General features: G+C 37.6%; 1 protein-coding gene across 2 annotated transcripts in view; it reads right to left on the bottom strand.

The window, feature by feature from the left end:
- Positions 1–23,424, bottom strand: part of DENND4C (DENN domain containing 4C) — a 106,087-nt gene that overhangs the window by 64,273 nt on the left and 18,390 nt on the right. For both annotated transcript variants that reach the window (XM_020289340.2, XM_076008773.1), the window contains exons 2-7: positions 18,178–18,499; positions 11,877–12,129; positions 10,703–10,772; positions 8,779–8,948; positions 2,618–2,856; positions 542–608 (exon numbers count right to left, since the gene is read on the bottom strand). In XM_020289340.2, the coding sequence (XP_020144929.2) occupies positions 542–608; positions 2,618–2,856; positions 8,779–8,948; positions 10,703–10,772; positions 11,877–12,129; positions 18,178–18,482 (1,104 nt within the window). In that variant the 5' untranslated portion in view covers positions 18,483–18,499. The remainder of the gene's footprint in view (positions 1–541; positions 609–2,617; positions 2,857–8,778; positions 8,949–10,702; positions 10,773–11,876; positions 12,130–18,177; positions 18,500–23,424) is intronic.

The raw sequence follows: 23,424 nt of genomic DNA, 5'->3' as shown, positions 1-23,424 counted from the left end.
CACATCCAAGCATGTGATCAGTGGAATAATTTGTATAAACAGGGTATAGACCTGTTCATGCCTATACTGATCTCACATAGTAAGTTGCATATGTCACAAGCTGTATACCTATTTAGGTCTGCCACTTATTGGAAATAAAAAGAAACTAGTCCTTTAGCATAGTTTGAAAAGCACTATTTTACACTTTGTTACTAATGCCAACCATAGCTCATTTCTTATTTAATATTAGACACTCTGATATAAGAACATGCCCATAAAATAAATCTGGGGTTTACGTTATTAAAATTAGCTACATAAAAGCCATGCATGGATCAATGATGATAAAATCATAAACTAAGGATTATAACTATTCCAATCTGTACATCAAAATCTAAAACCCAGTAAGAAAGGCTGTGCTCAGTAAAGCTATAAAATACAGGAAATCCAAGGGCTTTTGAAACATATTGCTCTACCACAAATCCAAAGGGTTATATAATCTATACTGCAATGACTAGAATGTACATACACAGAGCTATCCCCAAATATAATCTTTTTTTATTACCTGTACAAGGATTCTTGGTCTTTGTGGTGAAGGAAAAGGGATATTTTGCATAAAATGTGAAATGTGCCTGGAAAAAAATTGTGAAATAAAGATCATAACTACATTTCTAAAATGCTTCATAGATTTTAACAAATTTTAAATATCACTATATATCATCTCAGATATGACAAAGCCATTTATCTAAAACTTATGCAAAGTAAAACAAAAACAATAAAAAAAATAAAAAAATAGGAAAAAAATAAAATAAAATAAAACTTATGCAAAATTAATTTGCTTAGTACAAATGAATGTATTCATGCCCATTAAACTTCTGTAATGAATAATGTATTTCAGGATTGAAAATCTATACTTACATCCATTATTATCAGAAAAATATAAATAATATGAAAATAGTTTTCATGAATGAAGCTACTAACAGTTATAGCCCTGGTTCTCAGTGCCAGTACAGGGAGCAACTAACTGTGACATAATGAATTAACACTAATATAGAATTTAATCCCACATTTACTATTATAACTTTGGGCAAACCACCTACCCACTCTATTTCTCTACCTATAAATAATGCTTCTTAAGTTTCTTCAAAGTTTTCAGCTCTTAGGAGCCACTAAAATGCAAAGTATTATTTCAACTGAGAAAAAAACTGATTGCATACATTGATTTTATTTTCACAAACTATTCATAGAATCTTCATTTTTCAAAAAAGTTGCTAACTTGTCGCTAACCTTAAATTTTACTTCAAAAAGGTTTAAATTAATCTGACAGCTGAAAGTTAAATCTAAAACTATGAACATTAAACTGGCATTCCAGGAGTACAGCAATATTAAAACCATATTTCTATTTCTATACCAAATTGTGATGAGTTTACGGCCCGGTATTTTACTTTTTAAAGTTGGTTTTTGAACAGCATTATTTTAAAACCTTCAGGTATATTCTGATCCTGGATAACATTTAAAAATAAAATAAAAAAAAAAAAAAAACCTTCAGGTATTAATAATTTTCCCTACCTTACCACTAAACTAGTATGTTTCACATCTATTCTTTATGCTATAATGTGAAATGTTTTAAATTGTATGAAAAAAATCTATGCTTACACATACTTTAATACATTACACAAAGCTCTTGACACTTCTTGGTTTGTAAGCAGAGTATATAAATTATATACTATAATAAACAAAAGTCAATGTGCCACTAGAAATCAGAAAAGATGGTTTAAAAATCAATAGATCCGGCCCGGCGCGGTGGCTCACGCCTGTAATCCTAGCTCTCTGGGAGGCCGAGGCGGGCGGATTGCTCAAGGTCAGGAGTTCGAAACCAGCCTGAGCAAGAGCGAGACCCCGTCTCTACTATAAATAGAAAGAAATTAATTGGCCAACTGATATGTATATAAAAAAAATTATTAGCCGGGCATGGTGGCGCATGCCTGTAGTCCCAGCTACTTGGGAGGCTGAGGCAGAAGGATCGCTCGAGCCCAGGAGTTTGAGGTTGCTGTGAGCAAGGCTGATGCCACGGCACTCACTCTAGCCTGGACAACAAAGTGAGACTCTGTCTCAAACAAAAAAAAAAAAAAAAAATCAATAGATCCACATTCTTGCTTACAAAAGATTTCCATCACAAAAGAAATTACAAATCAAAGGGAAGGCAAGAAGAAGTCTGTCAATGCCAAAACCCAAGCCTCACTTTCAACATGAGTTAATTCACCCTTACTATCAGTTTAGAGATGTTTTATAGTTTGAACTTGGAATGGCCACTTGTAATGGGGGAGGGAGTGTACATCTTTGTGTCAATAACTATTATTCTCTTAGTTATTAGAGAATGAATAGGAAGAATACACACACAATTTACAGGAGTTACTTCTTCAGCTGAATTCTCAAAAGATTATTTGACCATCCTTACCAACACTCTTTAAGTTCACAGCCAATGACTGAGGTAAAAAAGGGAATAAGTAAAAAGTACGGTAAATGTGACTGTATTTCCCATTCAGCTTTGCTGCTAAAAGTTAAAAAAACAATAAAATGTTTGTTTCTACATTTCTACATCCAGTTTTCCACCAGACAGCTCTCAAACCATTATACATACTTTTCAATGGGAAGAGGATGTGGTCCAGACACAGAAAGTTTGTAGATAAACATAAGAAATTTTCTAAAAGCTTCAAAAAAAGGCCAATGTGACAGTAAACAAATGCATTTGTTTGAATTGATGGATTTGGGGACAATTTTTCTCTCCACAGGTGTCAACAGGCCCAGCTGCATAAGCTGTTTCTCTGTTAGAAGTTCCCGAGAATAGGGTTCATAAAACTGGATGGCAGCTCCATATACCTACAGAGCAATAGAATTCTATTATAAGATTTGTTTTTAAAAATTAATTTCTCTTTTTCTCTTACAAGAAATATTTGCCTGAAATACATATTATACAGATAAATGAAAGAAAAATCTCACTCAACATTCTATCCCAGCGACAACCAGATTTTGATATAAATCCCTCTAGAATTTTTTTACTACAATTATACATTCAACCATATACCTTATACAAAAATGGATGGTACCTTCTTGTAACCTGCTTCCATTATTAACCACACAGTGAAATCTTGTACGTAGCTCCTAACCTAGAGAATACACTCTAATGACCTCCTTCAAATTACATTTGTTTTTCATCACCCCAAACAAAAGCTCTGTACCCCTTAAACATTAACTTCCCATTCTCCCAACCCCACTCCAAGTCCCTGGTATCTCTACTCTACTTTCTGTCTCTACAAATTTACCTATTCTAGGTAAGTGAAACCATACAGTATTTGTTCTTTTGTGTCTGGCTTATTTTATTTAGTTTTCAAGGTTCATTTATATTGTAGCATGTATCTGAATTTCATTCTTTCATAGGGAATGAATAATATTCTATCACATGTATATACCACATTTTGTTTACCCATTCATCTGCTGATGGATATTTGCGATGTTTCTACCTTTTGCCTATTGTCAATAATGCTGCTATGAACACTGGTATACAGGTATCTGTTTAAGTCCTTGCTTTCAATTCTTTTGGGTATATACCTAGGAGTGGAAATGCTGAATCATATGGCAATTCAATGTTTAACTTCTGGAGGAGCTGCAAAACTATTTTCCCAAAGCAGCAGCGACATTTTACATTCCCATCAGCAATGTTCAAAGGTTCAATTCTTCCATATTCTAGACAATACTTACTTTCTATTTTTAAAATATCCATCCTAGTCCGTATGAAGTGGTATCTCACTGTCATTTTCACTTGCATTTCCCTAATGATTAGTAAGCATCTTTTCAAGAGCTTATTACTCATTTGTATGTCTTCTTTAGAGAAATAGCTATTCAAGTCCTTTCCCATTTTCTAATTTGGTTGTTCAGTTTTTTTACTATTGAGTTGTAGGAGGCCTTTACTTATTTATTTATTTATTTATTTTGATACAGAGTCTCGCTTTGTTGCCCAGGCTAGAGTGAGTGCTGTGGCGTTACCCTAGCTCACAGCAACCTCAAACTCCTGGGCTCAAGCAATCCTGCTGCCTCAGCCTCCCAGGTAGCTGGAACTACAGGCATGCACCACCATGCCCAGCTAATTTTTTCTATATATATTAGTTGGCCAATTAATTTCTTTCTATTTATAGTAGAGACGGGTCTCGCTCTTGCTTAGGCTGGTTTCAAACTCCTGACTTTAGCAATCCACTCGCCTTGGCCTCCCAGAGTGCTAGGATTACAGGCGTGAGACACCACACCCGGCCTATAGGAGGCCTTTAAATACTCTGGATACAAATACCTTATCAGATACATGATTTGCAATATTTTTTCACCTTTTCTGGGTTGTCCTTTCACTCGCTTGATGAACAAATGTTTTTAACTTTTTTTTTTTTTTTTTTTGAGACAGAGTCTCGCTTTGTTGTCCAGGCTAGAGTGAGTGCCGTGGCGTCAGCCTAGCTCACAGCAACCTCAAACTCCTGGGCTCGAGCGATCCTTCTGCCTCAGCCTCCCGAGTAGCTGGGACTACAGGCATGAGCCACCATGCCCGGCTAATTTTTTTTTTTATATATATATCAGTTGGCCAATTAATTTCTTTCTATTTATAGTAGAGACGGGGTCTCGCTCTTGCTCAGGCTGGTTTTGAACTCCTGACCTTGAGCAATCCGCCCGCCTCGGCCTCCCAAGAGCTAGGATTACAGGCGTGAGCCACCGCGCCCGGCCATGTTTTTAACTTTGATGAAGTCCAATTTATATGTTTTTTTTTGTTAGCTGTGCGTTTGGTGTCATATCCAAGAAATCACTGCCAAATCCAATGTCATAAAGACTTCCCCTATGTTTTCTTCTAAGAGTTTTATGCTTTTTAGCTCTTAAGTTTAGGTCTTTGATCCATTTGAGTTAATTTTTACATATGGTATAAGGCATGCCTGTTTTTCAGTCACATCTAAACTTTTTATTACCTTTATCCCTTCAACTTCTTTCAATTTATGAGCCTTCATATGGCCTTATTTACTTTCTCCTCCTAGACCTTTTGGTCAAGCACCTTTAATCTACTGACATCTTTGTTCTTACACTAGATAACTCTATTTTTTTTTTCACTTCCATCCACTACAATCTACCTTCCATCTCCACCAAAACAATTCTAATAGAGGTTTTCAACAACTTCCTAACTGAAGTACTTTCAGTGGTTAATTTCTTTTCATCTCTCTATGACAGAAGATATTCTCCTCTGTCTTGAAACTGTCTACTCCTTTATATCTTTTTTTTTTTGAGACAGAGTCTCACTCTGTTGCCTGGGCTAAAGTGCCGTGGCGTCAGCCTAACTCACAGCAACCTCAAACTCCTGGGCTCAAGCAATTCTGCCTCAGCCTCCCGAGTAGCTGGGACTACAGGTATGTGCTACCATGCGCAGCTAATTTTTTCTATATATTTTTAGTTGGTCAATGAATTTCTTTCTATTTTTAGTAGAGACAGGGTCTTGCTCTTGCTCAGGCTGGTTTCAAACTTCTGACCTTAAGTGCTCCGCCCGTCCTTTAATATCTTGGACAGTACAAATTTCTCTTTGTTCTAGCTACTTCTCTCTTTCCTATACTAGATCCACTTATGTTGCCCATCACTTAAATACTGGCATTTCCCAAGGATCTAACTTCTTGTTTCTCTTCTAATTCTATTTGGGAAATTTCATTCCCTCATGGCTTTAACTATAATCATTGCACTGACAAAACACAAACCTTTCTTTCTAGGTCTACCTGACCTCTTTCATGAACTCCAGACTCTTTCTGGATGATTATTCAATAATCTCCTCCTGGATGTCCAATAGGCACCATAAATCAATATTTTCAAAAGTGAACTCATTATCTGCACACTTCTTCGAATATTCTCAATCTCACTCAGTAATGCTACCCAATCCCCTAGTCAGAAACTTGGAAGTCATTCTCAATCCCTCTTTCACTCAGCATATATCAAAGCAACTACTGTAGCAAGCCCTAATTGGTCTTAGTGAGAAAAAGTATTTGAGTGGAAAACACCCAGGAGACACAGTATTTCAGACATAATAATATGATCCTTCAAAAGTTTCCCATTACAGGCCAGGTGTGGTGTCTCACGCCTGTAATCCTAGCACTGTGGGAGGCCGAGACAGGCGGACCGCTCCAGGTCAGAAGTTCGAAACCAGCCTAAGCAAGAGCGAGACCTGTCTCTACTATAAATAGAAAGAAATTAATTGGCCAACTAATGTATACAGAAAAAATCAGCTGGGCATGGTGGTGCATGCCTGTAGTCCCAGCTACTCAGGAGGCTGAGGCAGCAGGATTGCTTGAGCCCAGGAGTTTGAGGTTGCTGTGAGCTAGGCTGATGCCATAACACTCACTCTAGCCTAGGCAACAAAGCAAGACTGTCTCAAAAAAAAAAAAAAAGTTTCCCATTACAGATCAAATGTCACAGTCCGTGTAAATGGCATGATGTTCTCAATTCCTGACAGTACCTGTTGTCCCTGTTCCTGTTCAATGATACAGAGCTAGCTAGAGTACCAGGCACATATACTATTTCATAATTTTGTGCCTTTGTACACTTTGTTCTGCTTTGGGGCTTCCCCCAATCTCTCCATTCTTCAAAATACCACTATGTTGTCTCTTCCTATGTGAAGCATTCCTATCACTACAGCCATCCCTTCCTCCTAACAAATTAATCCTAAACTGTGTATTTTATAAATCTTGTAACTATTTAGTAATTATATATATCACACTAATCCTTGCTTTCACAGAAACAACATTCCCAGATAAATTATTTCAAAGTGATCTTAAAGTTTTTAACAAGCAATATGACAAAGCATGAACATGAATTTCATACACATCAATGCTTAAGCCTACCAGATCACCCACAGGACCAATATCTCAATGAGGTCAAAGTAAATTTGGTAACTCTTAAGTGTCTGAAGATCTTAGAATTTCCAGTTACATTTATTACTTACAATGAGAGAAACTGTAAATCATTACTAAGCTAATTCGTTTACTTGTAGGCAATCTAGTCAATACAATATTGAACTTCACTCCGTATTTACTATCTTCTGGATCTGGACACTATGCTGGACACTCCACATATGATATCTTTAATATAATAGCTGTAAACTTGCAGCCTGTAGAATGAGGTCACAGATATATTTTGTTCAATCCACAAGTCAGTTTATATTTTTCAATAAAATTGCCTATTTTACCAAATTTCCCAAGAAAGTTTCCATTTTTAAATTGCTACTATTATCTGTTTTTCTGATTATTTGTGCCTTTTGTTATTTTAATCTATCATATTTATGTCATTATTATATTTATACATATTTTATATAAGACAATAAGTATGTCTTTTCCCTCTGGTTGTTTGTCTTTGGTGTTTCATGGTTTTACTGAGATATGAAAAGAGGTGGGGGCCGAGAGTGGTGGCTTATGCCTGTGGGAGGCCAAGGCGGGAGGATCACGTGAGCTTAGGAGTTCAAGAGCAGCCTAACCAAGAGCAAAACCCCGTCTCTACTAAAAATAGAAAAAAACCCAAAAACTAGCTGTGTGCGGTGGCATGAGCCTATAGTCCTAGCTACTTGGGAGGAGGCTGAGACAGGAGGATGGCTTGAGCCTAGGAGTGTGAGGTTGCTGTGAGCTAGGCTGACACCACGGCACTCTAGCCCGGGAAACAGACACTATGTCTCATAAAAAACAACAAAAAACAAAAAAACACCATTCACTGAATTTTTTATTTTCAGGACATTTTTTGTTTCCAAACATTTGATTCTTTTTCCAATCTATTTATTTTTCAAAAGACCCTGTTCTTTCCTTGATATTTTGAGCCCTTCTATTAGGTCTTAAATCATTTCAATGTCTTGAGGGTCTAATCCAGTTTTTAATTATGTCTTCCTGATTATTTCTATGGTACACCTTCTGTGACATCTTCTGTCAATTGTTTTTTTCAGACAGAGTCTCACTTGTTGCCCAGGCTAGAGTGAGTGCCATGGCATCAGCCTAGCTCACAGCAACCTCAAACTCCTGGGCTCAAGCAATCCTCCTGCCTCAGCCTCCCGAGTAGCTGGGACTACAGGCATGCGCCACGATGCCCAGCTAATTTTTTCTATATATATTAATTGGCCAATTAATTTCTTTCTATTTATAGTAGAGACGGGTCTCGCTCTTGCTCAGGCTGGTTTCAAACTCCTGACCTGGAGCAATCCACCCATCTCGGCCTCCCAGAGTGCTAGGATTATAGGCATTAGCCACAACGCCCGGCCTCTTCTGTCAATTTAATCTCATCTTTTTTTTTTTTTTTTTTTGAGACAGAGTCTCACTTTGTTGCCCAGGCTAGAGTGAGTGCCATGGCGTCAGCCTAGCTCACAGCAACCTCAATCTCCTGGCTCAAGTGATCCTCCTTGCCTCAGCCTAGCTCACAGCAACCTCAATCTCCTGGCTCAAGTGATCCTCCTTGCCTCAGCCTCCCAAGTAGCTGGGACTACAGGCATGCACCACCACGCCCGGCTAATCTCATCTTGAGACCTAGTTTTGGGGAGTGTCTCTCCAGAGAGACTTTATATTTGTTTCTGTAGATGATCCAGGAGTATCAGTATCCTGATACCAATTTTCATGTCGAGTTTTCATCTTGGACATTATAGTATACATTTAAACCAAAATGTATCATATCTAAATAATCCTAACAAATAACCTACAATAACCCATTTTATGGGATAAAAACATGGACAAAATAGGTTTAATCAATGAGGCAAAAACATACCTTTTCGGCTGAAGAAGCTGTCAAGACAAAAGTTGAAAAAACTGGAAGTGGATATTTGGTTTGAGGATCCCAGCATTCAATAGTGGCTCCCATAGGAAGGCAGAAAAGAGGTACAGATTCTGAGAGTGGGAAAGACTCATAGTCATCTTCTGGATATCTAAAAATTAATCCTTTTGGAGAAAGGAGACAATGATGAAATCTTTAAATATAGTTACTTTTCTATAAATTATATTACTATATGATACATATTAATAGAATATTTTAATACCAAATTTCACGGCAAAATTTGTGTGAAATTTGAAAATCAATTTTTCTATTATAATAGAAATTAAAATAAATTTAACAAATTTACTCTTTTTATTTTAATCATGGACTTATTGTTAATTATAATATAGAAATGTATTAAATATACTAGTCAAGATTCCATTTAACCAATCTTGATCACCAGTCTTACTCTATTTTCTTCTACATATGCCAACACCTTGTGGAAAAAGGTAAGAAACACACAGAAAAATTTACCAACTATTTCAGTTAATCTTCTGTAAAAAATTCAGAGAAGGGACAACTGTTATGAAATAATGCCAGGGCAACAGAAATTATCATAGCCCCTAAACTCATCTTGAGAAGCACTGTAACAGGCATGCAACATGAGAAGTAGATAAGACAGAAACCCTTATGAGTGAGTACAGAGTATGTGAGAGCCAGAAAACAGGAGCAGGGGGCACTCTGAGTACCACAACAAAGTCCTTTGAGAATAAAGTAGCTAGATGGCATCAGTTAATCAGCCTCTAATGTCACCAATATACAGACCACCTCTAAGTTAAAACTTCAAAATCAGTAGTCCAAATTTTGAGTACAAATTTAGTCTCAAAAACTCTGTATTCTAAAACAGGTATATCATATCAAATACTTGAATACTTTCACAAAGCTGCTTTCTATAAGTTTTTTTTAAGTGATACTTTCTCCCCACCACACACAAAAAAATTAGGAAATCACATATAATCAACACATTACAGAAGCATTAACAATATCACATTTAAAAATAATACTGAATTTTAGGGTAGTTAGTTGTTGCCTTTGTTTTATATTATAAATTAAATGGTTTGACTCATTAGTGTGAATGCTTTTATGAGGACAATCAAGATTTTTCAGGTATGGATTTGCCTCGCTTTCCTGAAGTAAAACTTTACTCTAAAAACTGTGCATAATCAAAAATTAATTGGCACTGCTTCTTTTCACAAAGAAGTATTCCAGTATCTCTTCTATTTACAACTGGAGCATACCTGTATTTTCAGTTTTATCCCACCATACCAGTGGGATGAAGAGGTCACACTTAAATCTTTACAGCCCTTGACACTTTACTGTGCAGTAAGCATGTGGCGATAGATTTCTCAAATACTTCTTTGGCAGAAAAGTTTCTCAGGCCCTCCTCTCCTCCATATAGCTGATTCTTTGCAACAAGGGATAAAGGAAGCAACTCCACCTTTCATGGCAAGTAACATGTGGTTTCAAATCAGACACACAGAGATAAGAGAAGGAAATGTAAGAAGTAAAGATGCAGGATGACACCCTTCTGATTGCCAAAATATAAAAGGTCAGAGAGTAAGCAATTTTCTATTAAATTGTTAAATCTATTAATGTAGACCAAAACTTGAGTGTTTATTCCACATATGATTTCTTTGGATAAAAGTTTAAATTTAATTAAGGGCATGTTTTTTGGGGGGGTGTATATTAATATATCTTGTAGTGTATAATGGATTTAAGAAAACTTATTGCCTTTAACATGTTAAAAATTACAGATAATTTAATTTTTGAATACATCAATTCCCCAAACTACATAAAGAAGCACACTTTGTCTCTTCTAGCCAAATGTTAATATGCGCCAATAACTACAGTAATAGAGATAATTTTTTAATTCACTTACCAGCTTTATATGCTATTGCATTTGAAGCAGGTACAGACTTCTTATAACACAGAAACACACTGGAACCCCACTGTAAAATATAAATTAGATTTATAAAAAGACAAAAGTGAAAATAAATTGATTTTATAGAATATCCTCTAAAGATTCTGATTATTTATTCAGGAGAGTCTATTTAAAACTTATCTTCCCTGTAATATGCAGAAATAAAAAAATAAAATTTATGTTTATCTAATAGACTATATACTATAAAATAATAGCAAAGCATTAAGTTGAAAACACTAAAATAAAGAAAAGAAAGGAGGCCGGGTGCTGTGGCTCACGCCTGTAATCCTAGCTCTTGGGAGGCCGAGGCGGGCGGATTGCTCAAGGTCAGGAGTTCAATACCAGCCTGAGCAAGAGCGAGACCCCGTCTCTACTATAAATAGAAAGAAATTAATTGGCCAACTGATATATATATAAAAAATTAGCCGGGCATGGTGGCGCATGCCTGTAGTCCCAGCTACTCGGGAGGCTGAGGCAGGAGGATCGCTTGAGCCCAGGAGTTTGAGGTTGCTGTGAGCTAGGCTGAAAGCCACGGCACTCACTCTAGCCTGGACAACAAAGTGAGACTCTGTCTCAAAAAAAAAAAAAAAAGAAAAGAAGGCTGAGTGCGGTGGCTCACACCTAAATACCAGCACTTTGGGAAGCCCTTGAAGCCAGGAGTTCGAGACCAGCCTGGGCAACATAAAGAGACTCAATCTCTACAAAAAATAAAATCAGCCAGTCATGGTGTTGCCTGCCTATAGTCCCAGCCACTCTAGAGACTGAGGTGGGAGCATCACTTGAGCCCAGAAGCTGGAGGCTGCAGCGCACCACTGCACTCTAGCCTGGGTGACAGAATGAGAACCTGTTTCTAAAAAAAAAAAAAAAGTAACAGATAATATTAGGATTTACCAAAAAATATGAAATAAATAAAACTCCCTGACTTAAAATGTCCTTTCTCTGGATGAAATTATGATAAATCATCAGATAAAATGTTAAAAATTATTATAAATCATGAAAATTTGAGTGCTAAAAATACAAACAAGAATCACAAAAAATATAAAATGACAGCAAATTATAGTATACAGGAATCCAAACGTAGCCTCTTTTGTTTACATACGAAATTTTGAAAATGAAAAAACTTTATTCTTACCATTCCACAATTTAAGTTTTTGTCAACTTTGCAGAAGGTATGAGGAGGTGTTTCTCCTTTACTGGTCACAATCACACAGATATCAGTTACAGCCAAGGAATTCTGGGGTCGAATTACAGGAGCCCTTCGATAAGTGATAAAGATTCTTTGTGAAGTAGTTGAACTATTGTTGACATTGGCACACCGACCATAGGGCGTGGCTTGGATCACTTCACATCCTGGAATAAGCCGTTCTTTCCCTTCATATAAAACTCTGCATGGCAGGGAGGGGATAAATAGATACACAGATACATACATTTCAGATTAATGTTGGTTTTCTTCTTAAAACAAACAAATAGGCCAGGCGCGGTGGCTCACGCCTGTAATCCTAGCTCTCTGGGAGGCCGAATTGCTCCAGGTGAGGAGTTCGAAACCAGCCTGAGCAAGAGCGAGACCCCGTCTCTACTATAAATAGAAAGAAATTAATTGGCCAACTAATATATATAGAAAAAATTAGCCGGGCATGGTGGCACATGCCTGTAATCCCAGCTACTTGGGAGGCTGAGGCCGGAGGATTGCTTGAGCCCAGGAGTTTGAGGTTGCTGTGAGCTAGGCTGACGCCATGGCACTCACTCTAGCCTGGGCAACAAAGCGAGACTCTGTTTCAAAAAAAAAAAAAAAAAACAAATAAAAAATTTGTCCTGAGTAGGCTCTAACTGAATAAAAAAAAAAAAATTGGGTCTATTAATTGCTTCCCAAATCTCAATCACAAACCAACATTAAAATTATTACTTTGGGAACTATCTCTGAAGTATTTCAAAAACTAAAATACACTTTAAGAGGTATATAGGATTGAACAACATGATTTTTTTTGTTGTTTCTCACAAGAAACATGAAAAAAGAAAGGGACAAGCCAGGCGCGGTGGCTCACGCCTGTAATCCTAGCACTTTGGGAGGCTGAGGTGGGTGGATTGCTCAAGGTCAGGAGTTCGAAACTAGCTTGAGCAAGAGTGAGACCTGTCTCTACTATAAATAGAAATTAATTGGCCAACGAAAAATGTATGGAGAAAATTAGCCGGGCATGGTGGCACATGCCTGTAGTCCCAGCTACCTGGAAGGCTGAGGCAGGAGGATTGCTTGAGCTCAGGAGTTTGAGGTTGCTGTGAGCTAGGCTGACGCCACGGCACTCACTCTAGCCTGGGCAACAAAACGAGACTCTGTCTAAAAAAAAAAAAAAAAAAGCTAGAAATGATTAAGTTTAGTAACGAAGGTATGTCAAAACCCAAGACAGGCTAAAAGCTAGGTCTCCTGTACCAAATAGTGAGCCAAGCTGTGAATACAAAGGAAAAGTTATTGAAGAAAATGAAAAGTGCCACTGCAGTGAGAATACGTGAACGATAAGAGAAACCACCTTATTGCTGATACAGAAAAAGATTGAGTAGTCTAGATAAAAGATCAAACCAGCTACATTTCCTTAAGCCAAAGCCTAAAACAGAGCAAGGACCTAATTCTCTTCAATTCTATGAAGACTGAAAGCAGTGAGGAAGTTGCAGAAGAAAAACTAGAAGGTAACAGGTTGATTCAAGAGGTTTAAGGGAAGTAGACTTCCCTGTATAAAAATGCAACATGAAGTAAGCAAGTGTTGATATAAGCTGCAGCAAATTATCTAGAAGATCTAGCTAATATAATTGATGAAGGGGGCTACACTAAACAAGAGAATTTCAATGTACATGAAACAGCCTTCTGTTGGAAGAAGATGCCATCTAAGACTTTCATAGTTAAGCAGTCAACTGCTGCCTTCAAAGCTTCAAGGTACAGGCTTTCTTCACAGGGGCTAATGTAGCTGGTGACTTTAAATTGAAGCCAATGCTCATTTACCATTCCAATAATCTGAGGGCCTTTAAGAATTATGGTAAATATACTCTGCCTGTGCTCTATAAATGGACAACAAAACTTAGATGACAGCATATCTGTTCACAGCATGGTATACTGAATATTTGAAGTACACTATTGAGACCCACTCTTCAAAAAATAGATTCCTTTCAAAATATTCCTATTTATTGACAATGCGCCTGGTCACCCAAGATCTCTGATGGAGATATACAAGGAAATTAATGTTATTATTATATCTGCTAACACAACATCCATTCTGCAGCCAATGAATTAAGGCATAATTTTGACTTTCAAGTTTTATTATTTAAGAAATACATTTTGTAGGCTGGGCACAGTGGCTCACGCCTGTAATCCTAGCACTCTGAGAGTCCAAGGTGGGTGGATCACTCGGGGTCAGGAGTTCGAAACCAGCCTGAGCAAGAGTGAGACCCCGTCTCTACTATAAACAGAAAGGAATTAACCAGGCATGGTGGCACATGCCTGTAGTCCCAGCTACTTGGGAGGCTGAGGCAGAAGGACTGCCTGAGCCCAGGAGTTTGAGGTTGCTGTGAGCTAGGCTGATGCCATGGCACTCTAGCCCAGGCAACAGAGACTCTGTCTCAAAAAATAAAAGGGAAGAAAAGAAAAAGTAGAGTCTGAAGATGTGACCGAACTGCTGCAGCCTCATGATAAAACTTGAATAGATGAGAAGTTGCTTCTTATGGATGAGCAAAAAAAGTGGTTTCTTAAGGTGGTATCTACTTGTGGTGCAAATGCTATGAACATTGCTGAAATGACAGCAAAGTATTTAGTATATTACATAAACCTAGTTGATAAAGCAGCACCAGGGTTTGAGAGAAATGACTTAAAGTTTGAAAGAAGTTTTACTGTCAGTAAAGTGCCATCAAACATCATTGCATGCTACAGAGAAATCTTTTAAGAGGAATCAATCAATGCAGTAAACTTCATTATTGTCTTCTTGTAAGAAACTGTCACAGCCACCCCAACCTTCAGCAACCACCACACTGATCAGTCAGAAGCCATCAACATTTAGGTAAGACTCTCCACCAGCAAAAAGATTAGGACTTGGTAAAGGCTCAGATGATTGTTAGCGTTTTTCAGCAATAAAGGGGTTTTTTGTTGTTTTTTTTAAGAGGCAGAGTCTCGCTGTGTTGTTGCCCAGGCTCACTGCAGCCTCCAACTTCTGGGCTCAAGCAATCCTCTGCCTCAGCCTCCTGAGTAGCTGGGACTATACAGACATGCTATCATGGCCAGCTAATTTTTAAATTTTTTGTAGAGATGGGGTCTCACTATGTTGCCCAGGCTGGTCTTGAATTCCTGGGCTCAAGCTATCTTCCTACTTCAGCCTCCCAAAGTGCTAAGATTATAGGCATGAGGCACTTGTGCCTGGCCAGAAAAATATATGATAAAAAGCCTAATTGGATATAGAAGGAACATACCTCACAATAATAAAGGTCATCTATGACAAATACATAGCTATCATACTGAACAGGGAAAAATTAAAGGCCTTTCCTCTAAGATCTTTAATAAGACAAGGAAGCCCACCTTCAAGATATTTATTTCATATAGTACTAGAAGTCCTGGCCAGAGCAATTAGGCAAGAGAAAAAAATAAAGGGTATCTAAATTGGAAGGGAAAAAGTCAAATTAGCTTTGTGCACAAGTGACATGATCTTACATTTTAATAAACCCTGAAGACCCTACCAAAAAACTGTGAGAACTGATAAATGAATTCAGTAAAGTTGCAGAATACAAAATCAGTCCGAGGCACTCTGAAGGGCCAAGGCGGGAGGATGGCTGAAACTCAGAAGTTCGAGACCAGCCTGAGCAAGAGCAAGACCACATCTCCACTATATTTTATAAATTAAAAAAGAAAAAAGAAAAATCAGTATACAGAAATCAGTAGCATTTACATATGCCAATAACAAACAATCTAAAAAAGAAATCAAGAAAGAAATACCATTCACGATAGCTACACAGAATATAAAATATCTAGGAATCAAAATAAACAAAGTTGTAAAAGATCTATACAAAAAAGAAAACCTACCAAAAACTAATGAAAGAAATTGAAGAGGACACACAAAAAACGGAAGATATTCCATGCTCATGGCTTGGAAGAATTAATATTGTTAAAATGACAATACTACCCAAAGCAATTTACAGGTTCAATGCAATCCATATAAAAATATTAATGACATTCTTCATAGAAAAAGAAAAAAAAATCCTAAAATTTATATGGAACCACAAAAGACCCCAAATGGTCAAAGCAATTCTGAGCAAAAAGAACAAAGCTGGAGTCATCACATTACCAGACTTCAAAATTTACTACAAAGCTTATAGTAATGTAATTGACAAAGTACCCGAATAAAAACAAACACATACACCAGTGGGACAGAATAGAGAACCAAGATATAAATCCACACATTTATGGCAATTCATTTTCAACAAAGGTGCCAACAATATACATTGGGGAAAGGATAGTTCCTTCAATAAATGGAGTTGGGGAAACTGGCTAACTATATACAGAAGAATGAAACTAGATCCTTATCTCTCACCATATACAAAAATCAAATCAAAATGGATTAAAGCATTAAATCTAACACCAAAACTTTGACACTACTAGAAGAAAAAAAACACCAGGGAAATGTTCCAGGACATTCGTCTGGGCAAAGATTTTGGGAGTAAGACTTCAAAAGCACAGGCAACCAAAACAAAAACAGACAAAGGAGATTACATCAAGGTAAAAAGCATCTGCATGGCAAAGGAAACAATCACCAAAGTAAAGAGAGGATCCACACAATGGGAGAAATGATGTGTGAACTACCTATCTGACAAGGGATTAATAATCAGAATATATTAATATAAGGAATGCAAACAACTGAACAGCAAAAAAACAAATAATCCAATTTTTAAATGGGCAAAAGATTTGAACAAACAGTTCTCAAAAGAATACACACAGATGGCCAACAGGTTTATGAAAAAATGTTCAACGTCACTAATCATCAAACAAATGCAAATCAAAACTATGAGATATCATTTCACCTCATTTAAAATGATAAGGAATCAGGCTGGGCGGGGAGGCTCACACCTGTAATCCTAGCACTCTGGGAGGCTGAGGCAGGCGGATCACTCAAGGTCAGGAGTTCGAAACCAGCCTGAGCAAGAATGAGACCCCCGTCTCTACTATAAATAGAAAGAAATTAATTGACCAGCTAATATATATAGAAAAAATTAGCTGGGCATGGTGGCGCATGCCTGCAGTCCCAGCTACTTGGGAGGCTGAGGAAGAAGGATTGCTTGAGCCCTGGGGCTTGAGGTTGCTGTGAGGTAGGCTGACGCCATGGCACTCACTCTAGCCTGAGTAACAAAACGAGACTCTGTCTCAAAAAAAAAACAAAATAAAATAAAATAAAATGATACGGAATCAACCTAAGCACCAATCAACAGATGAATGGATAAAGAAAAAATGCGGTATATATACAATGAAATATTATTCAGCTGCAAAAAAAAAAAAAAAAACAATGAAATCCCATCATTTGCAGCAAAATGGATAGAACTGGAGGTCATTATGTCAAGTGAAATAAGCCAAGCACAGAAAGAGAAATATTGTATGTTCTTTCTCATTCATATGTGGGAGCTAGAAAAGTGGATCTCATGAAGATAAAGAGTATCCAATAGGTGGTTACCCAAGGCCAGGAAGGCTAAAGGGGGTGAGAGGATGAAAAGAAGTTGACTAATGGGCATGAACATAGTTTGATAGAAGAAATAAGAACTAGTCTTTAGTAGGGTGACTAGTTCACAATAATCTATTTTGTTTCAAAACAGAAGAGTAGAATTCAAATGGTTTAAACATAAAGAAAAGACAAACATTTAATGAATATCTCAAATATATTGATTTGATCTTTATAAATTATATGAATATATTATCACTATGTGATAATAAACTAAGCTATGTAAATCTATTATGCATCTATAAAAACAAAACTACCTTCCTTAGCTGTAAACAGCCTCCTCCCGGCATTAAAAACCATACAGCACAATTGTATTTAAAACAGGACTGCTCCTTTGTTAAATGAGTTCAGGGCTTCACAAAAACTCATTATATTAATATAATCCAGCACATTAAAATTACAGTGTCTTTCATCACAGCTTCTTGTTCTTTCGTGTTTAATAAGCTTATCTGTTACATACAACAGAACTTATGTAATGGCCTTCATTTCAATATTCTCTTGTAAGGAAATGATCTAACAATTCAAGTACAATGCAGAGAAATTCAGTAAGGGTGGATACTGAAATGTAATATATTACTATACTTGATCCTATAGTAACAAATAATAATAAAACTATCAAGGATTTCAAATTTCTATTCCCATGAACTTGAAATAAGTTGTATTCTCTTCCAGATAGCAAAAGAAAATAAGTTACCATACCCAATATCTGTAAGGGGTGGTTTATCTCTTCCTCTCTTATAACAAAGGTAAAGTTCTGGGCTTTTCAGACTTCCATAGTTCAAGTTTGCTTGGAGAGCTGATGGAGTGGCTTCAACACAGGTGTAACCTTCAGGTACTGTTTCCCCAGCTGATTTGATAATAACTGCAATATCTGTAATTGGAGCTTTAGGTCCAATTGACTTAGTATCTAAACGATTTATTTCTTGATCCAAAAGAGTAGATGTATCAGTGAGACCTGCCACAACAAAGTAGTCTGTCACTCTCAGTCCTTTGTCTTCTATCATGGCTGCTATTTTATTTCCTAGAAGAGGGGGGAGAAAAAGACATCAATTAAATAAAAATACTTTATCCTAACTCACTAAAATTATAATATCCTTGAGTTAACAATGACCAACCAGCACATTTCCCATTTGGATTTATAATCAAATTGTCATTCTGAGAAGGACACTGCTTTTATCCTTTCAGCTTCTTTCTGCCTCATACAAAGTACAAATTAACAGCATCAATTCATTTGTAACACAACTATGATACTTTCGTGTGCCCAAGGCTCTATTAAGAATAAACAAACTGTCAGAGGCAGGCTATGGTGCTTTCTGCTGAGCAAAATGCACTTAATGAACAATACGCGGACCATTTAAGCAATATTTCTCTTTTAACACATTAACTGCCATGTGAGTTGTATTTAATTCATGTGAAGCAAACCCTGGGCAAAACCCTGCAGTTGGTTCATGAAAATCTTACTTGTTGATGTTCTTATGGTTACAATTAACACTGACAAATTAATTCTAAAAACATGGAATAAATGAATAGAAGTCAACAGATCTCGTTTTTCATTACATTTTTTCATTAAACTAGAAAGGACCATTTTGTTTTCCAAGTTGTTATTCTATTTTCGTAATAAGACACCACGGCCCCAAGGAAAAAAATTTTTTCTAGTGTGGCAGTCAATGTGCTAAGTTACAGGAGTCCTAGTGCTAAATTTCACATTGAAACAAATTGAGTGTATCATGAATTAGTCAAGGTCTAACCAAAAAAATATAGGAAATAGTAATAAATATTATTAAAGCAGTCTTTGAGTAATCTAGTTAGGACTCTTGTCCCTTGTAATCAATAAACTTTACATAGTAAACACCATGTAAAATATGTAAGTTTAGGAATCATTAAATAATCATTAAATATTTCATATATAATTATCAGGTAAAGTATAAGAAACTACAAAGAAGAAAAAATGTATAGGCTGGGAGTGGTAGCTCACGCCTGTAATCCTAGCACTCTGGGAAGATGAGGTGGGAGGATCACCCAGGAGTTCAAAACGAGCCTGAGCAAGAGCAAGATCCCGTCTCTACTAAAAAAATAGAAAGAAATTAGCTGGACAACTAAAAAAATATATACACATATAAAAATTAGCCAGGCATGGTGGCACAAGCCTGTAGTCCCAGCTCTCGAGAGGCAGTCCCAGCTGTACTCCGAGCTGAGGCAGGAGGATCACTTGAGCCCAGGAGTTTGAAGTTGCTGTGAGCTATGCTGATGCCACAGCACTCTAGCCCGGGCAACACAGGGTCATTTCCAGTGACATTATTGTCTTTTATTACGGAGTAGTATTCCACTGTGTGAATATACCATAATATGTTTATTCATTCATCTACATTAATAGACATTAGAGTCTCACACAGTGAGATTCTGTCTCAAAAAAAAAAAAAGAAAAAATGTATATAAAATACACATTAAGCGACTTAGATACTACATGGTAGAAACCTAGAGAATATAAACAGAGTGAGTATCTCTATTACCATTAAACTCAATACCTCTAAAAACAAATTACTCTTCTATTCCAAATAGAGAGCAGGAAAATATATAAAGAAAAAAGGAAAAAAAAATAAGCATCTAAAGATTTAAATATTTGTGCTTTTTAAAAACAACTTTATTGAGTTATAATTTATTCACAATAAAGCACAAATAAAGTATACAATTTGTTGAGTTTTCACAAATGAAACCAGTATTATCACAATCAAGATAGTGAACATATCATATCCCTCAACAGTCAAAATTTTCTTTTTTCTAAGACAGAGGCTCACTCCGTTACCCAGGCTAGAGTGCCATGGCATCAGTCTACCCCGCCGCAACCTTAAACTCCTGGGCTCAAGCAATCCTCCTGCCTCAGCCTCCCAAGTAGCTGGGACTATAGGCGCATGCCACCATGCCCAGCTAATTTTTTCTAGTTTTAGTTGTCCACCTAATTTTTTTTTCTATTTTTTAGTAGAGACAGTGTCTTGCCTCGGCCTCCCAGAGTGCTAGGATTACAGGTATGAGCCACCACACCCAGCAGAAATTTTCCTGTATCTCTTCATTATCTCTCCTCCCCAGACAAGTGATCTGTTTTCTGTCACTATAAATTAGTTTCTATAATTTATACATCATACAGTATTTATTCTTTTTTATCTGGCTTCTTTCACTCATAATTACTTTGAGATGCATCCATGCTGTTGCTTTTTATTACTTTAGTCTTTTATTACGGAGTAGTATTCCACTGTGTGAATATACCATAATATGTTTATTTATTCATCTATATTAATAGACATTAGGCTCATTTCCAGTTTGAGGCTATTGTGAATAAAGCTGCCATGAACACCCATGTATAAGCCTTTATGGACAAACACTTTCATTATCTTGGATAAATTCCTGGAATGGAATGATTGGATCATCTAGTAGGTATATATAGTTCTAAAAAACTGCCAAATAGTTTTCTAAAGTGAATGCAGACCGGGTGCAGTGGCTCACGCCTGTCATCCCAGCACTCTGGGAGGCTAAGGAGGGAGGATTGCTCAAGGTTGGGAATTTGAGACCAGCCTGAGCAAGAGCAAGACCTCGTCTCTATCAAAAATAGAAAGAAATTAATTGGACAACTAAAAATACGTAGAAAAAATTACCCGGGCATAGTGGCACATGCCTGTAGTCCCAGCTACTCATGAGGCTGAGGCAGAAGAATTGCTTGAGCCCAGGAGTTTGAGGTGGCTGTGAGCTAGACTGACGCCACGGCACTCACTCTAGCCTGGGCAACAGAATGAGACTCTGTCTAAAAAAAAGAGAAATGATGACCAAAAGATATACAAATGACCAATAATAGGTACATTAAAAGATGTTAAACATTACTAGTCATGGCAACACTATTCACAGTGATGCGGCAGTGTGTACAGCTAGTGTTACAGCCCTTGTTACAGCTCTTATTCATTTGACCGGGGAAAGAACAGAGCAGCACAGGAAGAGTCAGAGAACAGCCTTTATTCCTCTACAGCAAGCTCAGCACACCTAGTATTACAGCTCTCTTCAAGTCTTCTGATGTTCTCCCCCTTCCTGCCCTTCTGCCCCTGCATCCAATCAACTATAAGTTTTAATATCCAATCAGCAACAGGCTTTAACATCCAATCAACAACAAGCTTTAACATCCAATCAAAAACAGGGGATTCAAAAATTACCCAATCAGGATCACACAAACAGAAACAGAAACAGGTAGCCGGCACGTGGGCCTGGGGGCATTCCGGCAAGGGGGGAGGGGGTCCTGGCGGCACATGGTGTCTGGGGCCCAGCCCCAGCAGCTTGCCTCTAACGGCCATGCACAGCACTGGCCCCTGGAGATGTGGAACTACAGGGAGGTGGCAATCAGCCGCGTCCAGCACCCTACATTTTCCGCATCAACAGTAGCCAAAAGGTAACAACATCTCAGCTGGGCGAGGTGGCTCAGGCCTGTAATCCTAGCACTCCGGGAGGCCAAAGCAGGCAGATTGCTCGATGTCAGGAGTTTGAGACTATGGTTTGGTTTTTTTTTTTGTTTTTTTTTTTTTTGAGACAGAGTCTTGCTTGGTTGCCCAGGCTAGAGTGAGTGTCGTGGCGTCAGCCTCACTCACAGCAACCTCAAACTCCTGGGCTCAAGGGATCCTCCTGCCGCAGCCTCCCAAGTAGCTGGGACTACAGGCATGCGCCACCATGCCCGGCTAGTTTTTTCTATATATATTAGTTGGCCAATTAATTTCTTTCTATTTATAGTAGAGACGGGGTCTCGCTCTTGCTCAGGCTGGTTTCAAACTCCTGACCTCGAGCAATCCGCCCGCCTTGGCCTCCCAGAGTGCTAGGATTACAGGCGTGAGCAAGACTATGGTATTTAATGCCACTGAATTACACACTTACATATGGTTAAAATAATAGTTAGGAATATTTTACCACAATTTTTTAAAATTTATTTTTTAATTTCAGAATATTACAGAGATTACAAACATTCTGGTTACACAAATTGCCTTTGCACTGCCGAGTCAGAGCTACAAGCGTGCCCATCCCCCAATGTGCACTGAACTCATTAGGTATGAATTTTTTTTTTTTTTTTTTTTGAGACAGAGTCTCACTTTGTTGCCCAGGCTAGAGTGAGTGCCGTGGCGTCAGCCTGGCTCACAGCAACCTCAATCTCCGGGGCTCAGCGATCCTACTGCCCCAGCCTCCCGAGTAGCTGGGACTACAGGCATGCGCCACCATGCCCGGCTAATTGTTTGTATATATATTTTTAGTTGGTCAATTAATTTATTTCTATTTTTGGTAGAGACGGGGTCTCGCTCAGGCTGGTTTTGAACTCCTGACCTTGAGCAATCCGCCCCGCCTCGGCCTCCCAAAGTGCTAGGTATGAATTTATCTTTCCCCTCTACCCTCCTCCCACCTGCCCGACATCCGATGAATGTGTGCACACAAGTGTTGATCAACTAGTACCAATTTAGTGGTGAGTACATGTGATACTTGTTTTTCCAGTCTTGTAATATTTTACTTTGAAGAATGGGCTCCAGCTCTATCCACAATTTTTGTTTAAGACTACAAGACTATATCAGTAAGCATCTCTCGATATTAAACGTTTGGATTTCTGTTGAGTTTTAAATTCCTACAGTCACCTTTCTGGATCAGAGTATACAAGTGCCTGTATAACCATTCTTACATGTTGCCTGTATAACCATTCTTACATGTTACCTTCTTGCCTTTTGAAAAAATACACTGATTTACCATAACAAAATAATGTATCTGTGGTCCCAATAAGGGTTGTAATTTTAATTATATTTATTTTATTAGAGTAAAAGTGGTACAAGGTGGTGGGTTTAATATATATTTATTTGATCAAAAAAGAGAAAGATATGCTGAGAGTTGGACAACTTTGTTTTGTTCCAGATCTTATGGGGAAAGCATTCGAATAGTCCT

The sequence above is a fragment of the Microcebus murinus genome, chromosome 12 (assembly GCF_040939455.1).
Source record: "Microcebus murinus isolate Inina chromosome 12, M.murinus_Inina_mat1.0, whole genome shotgun sequence".
In the NCBI taxonomy this organism is placed as follows: Eukaryota; Metazoa; Chordata; class Mammalia; order Primates; family Cheirogaleidae; genus Microcebus; species Microcebus murinus.
The sequence above is the reverse complement of the archived record's forward strand: the minus strand, read 5'-3'. Positions and strand labels throughout refer to the sequence as shown.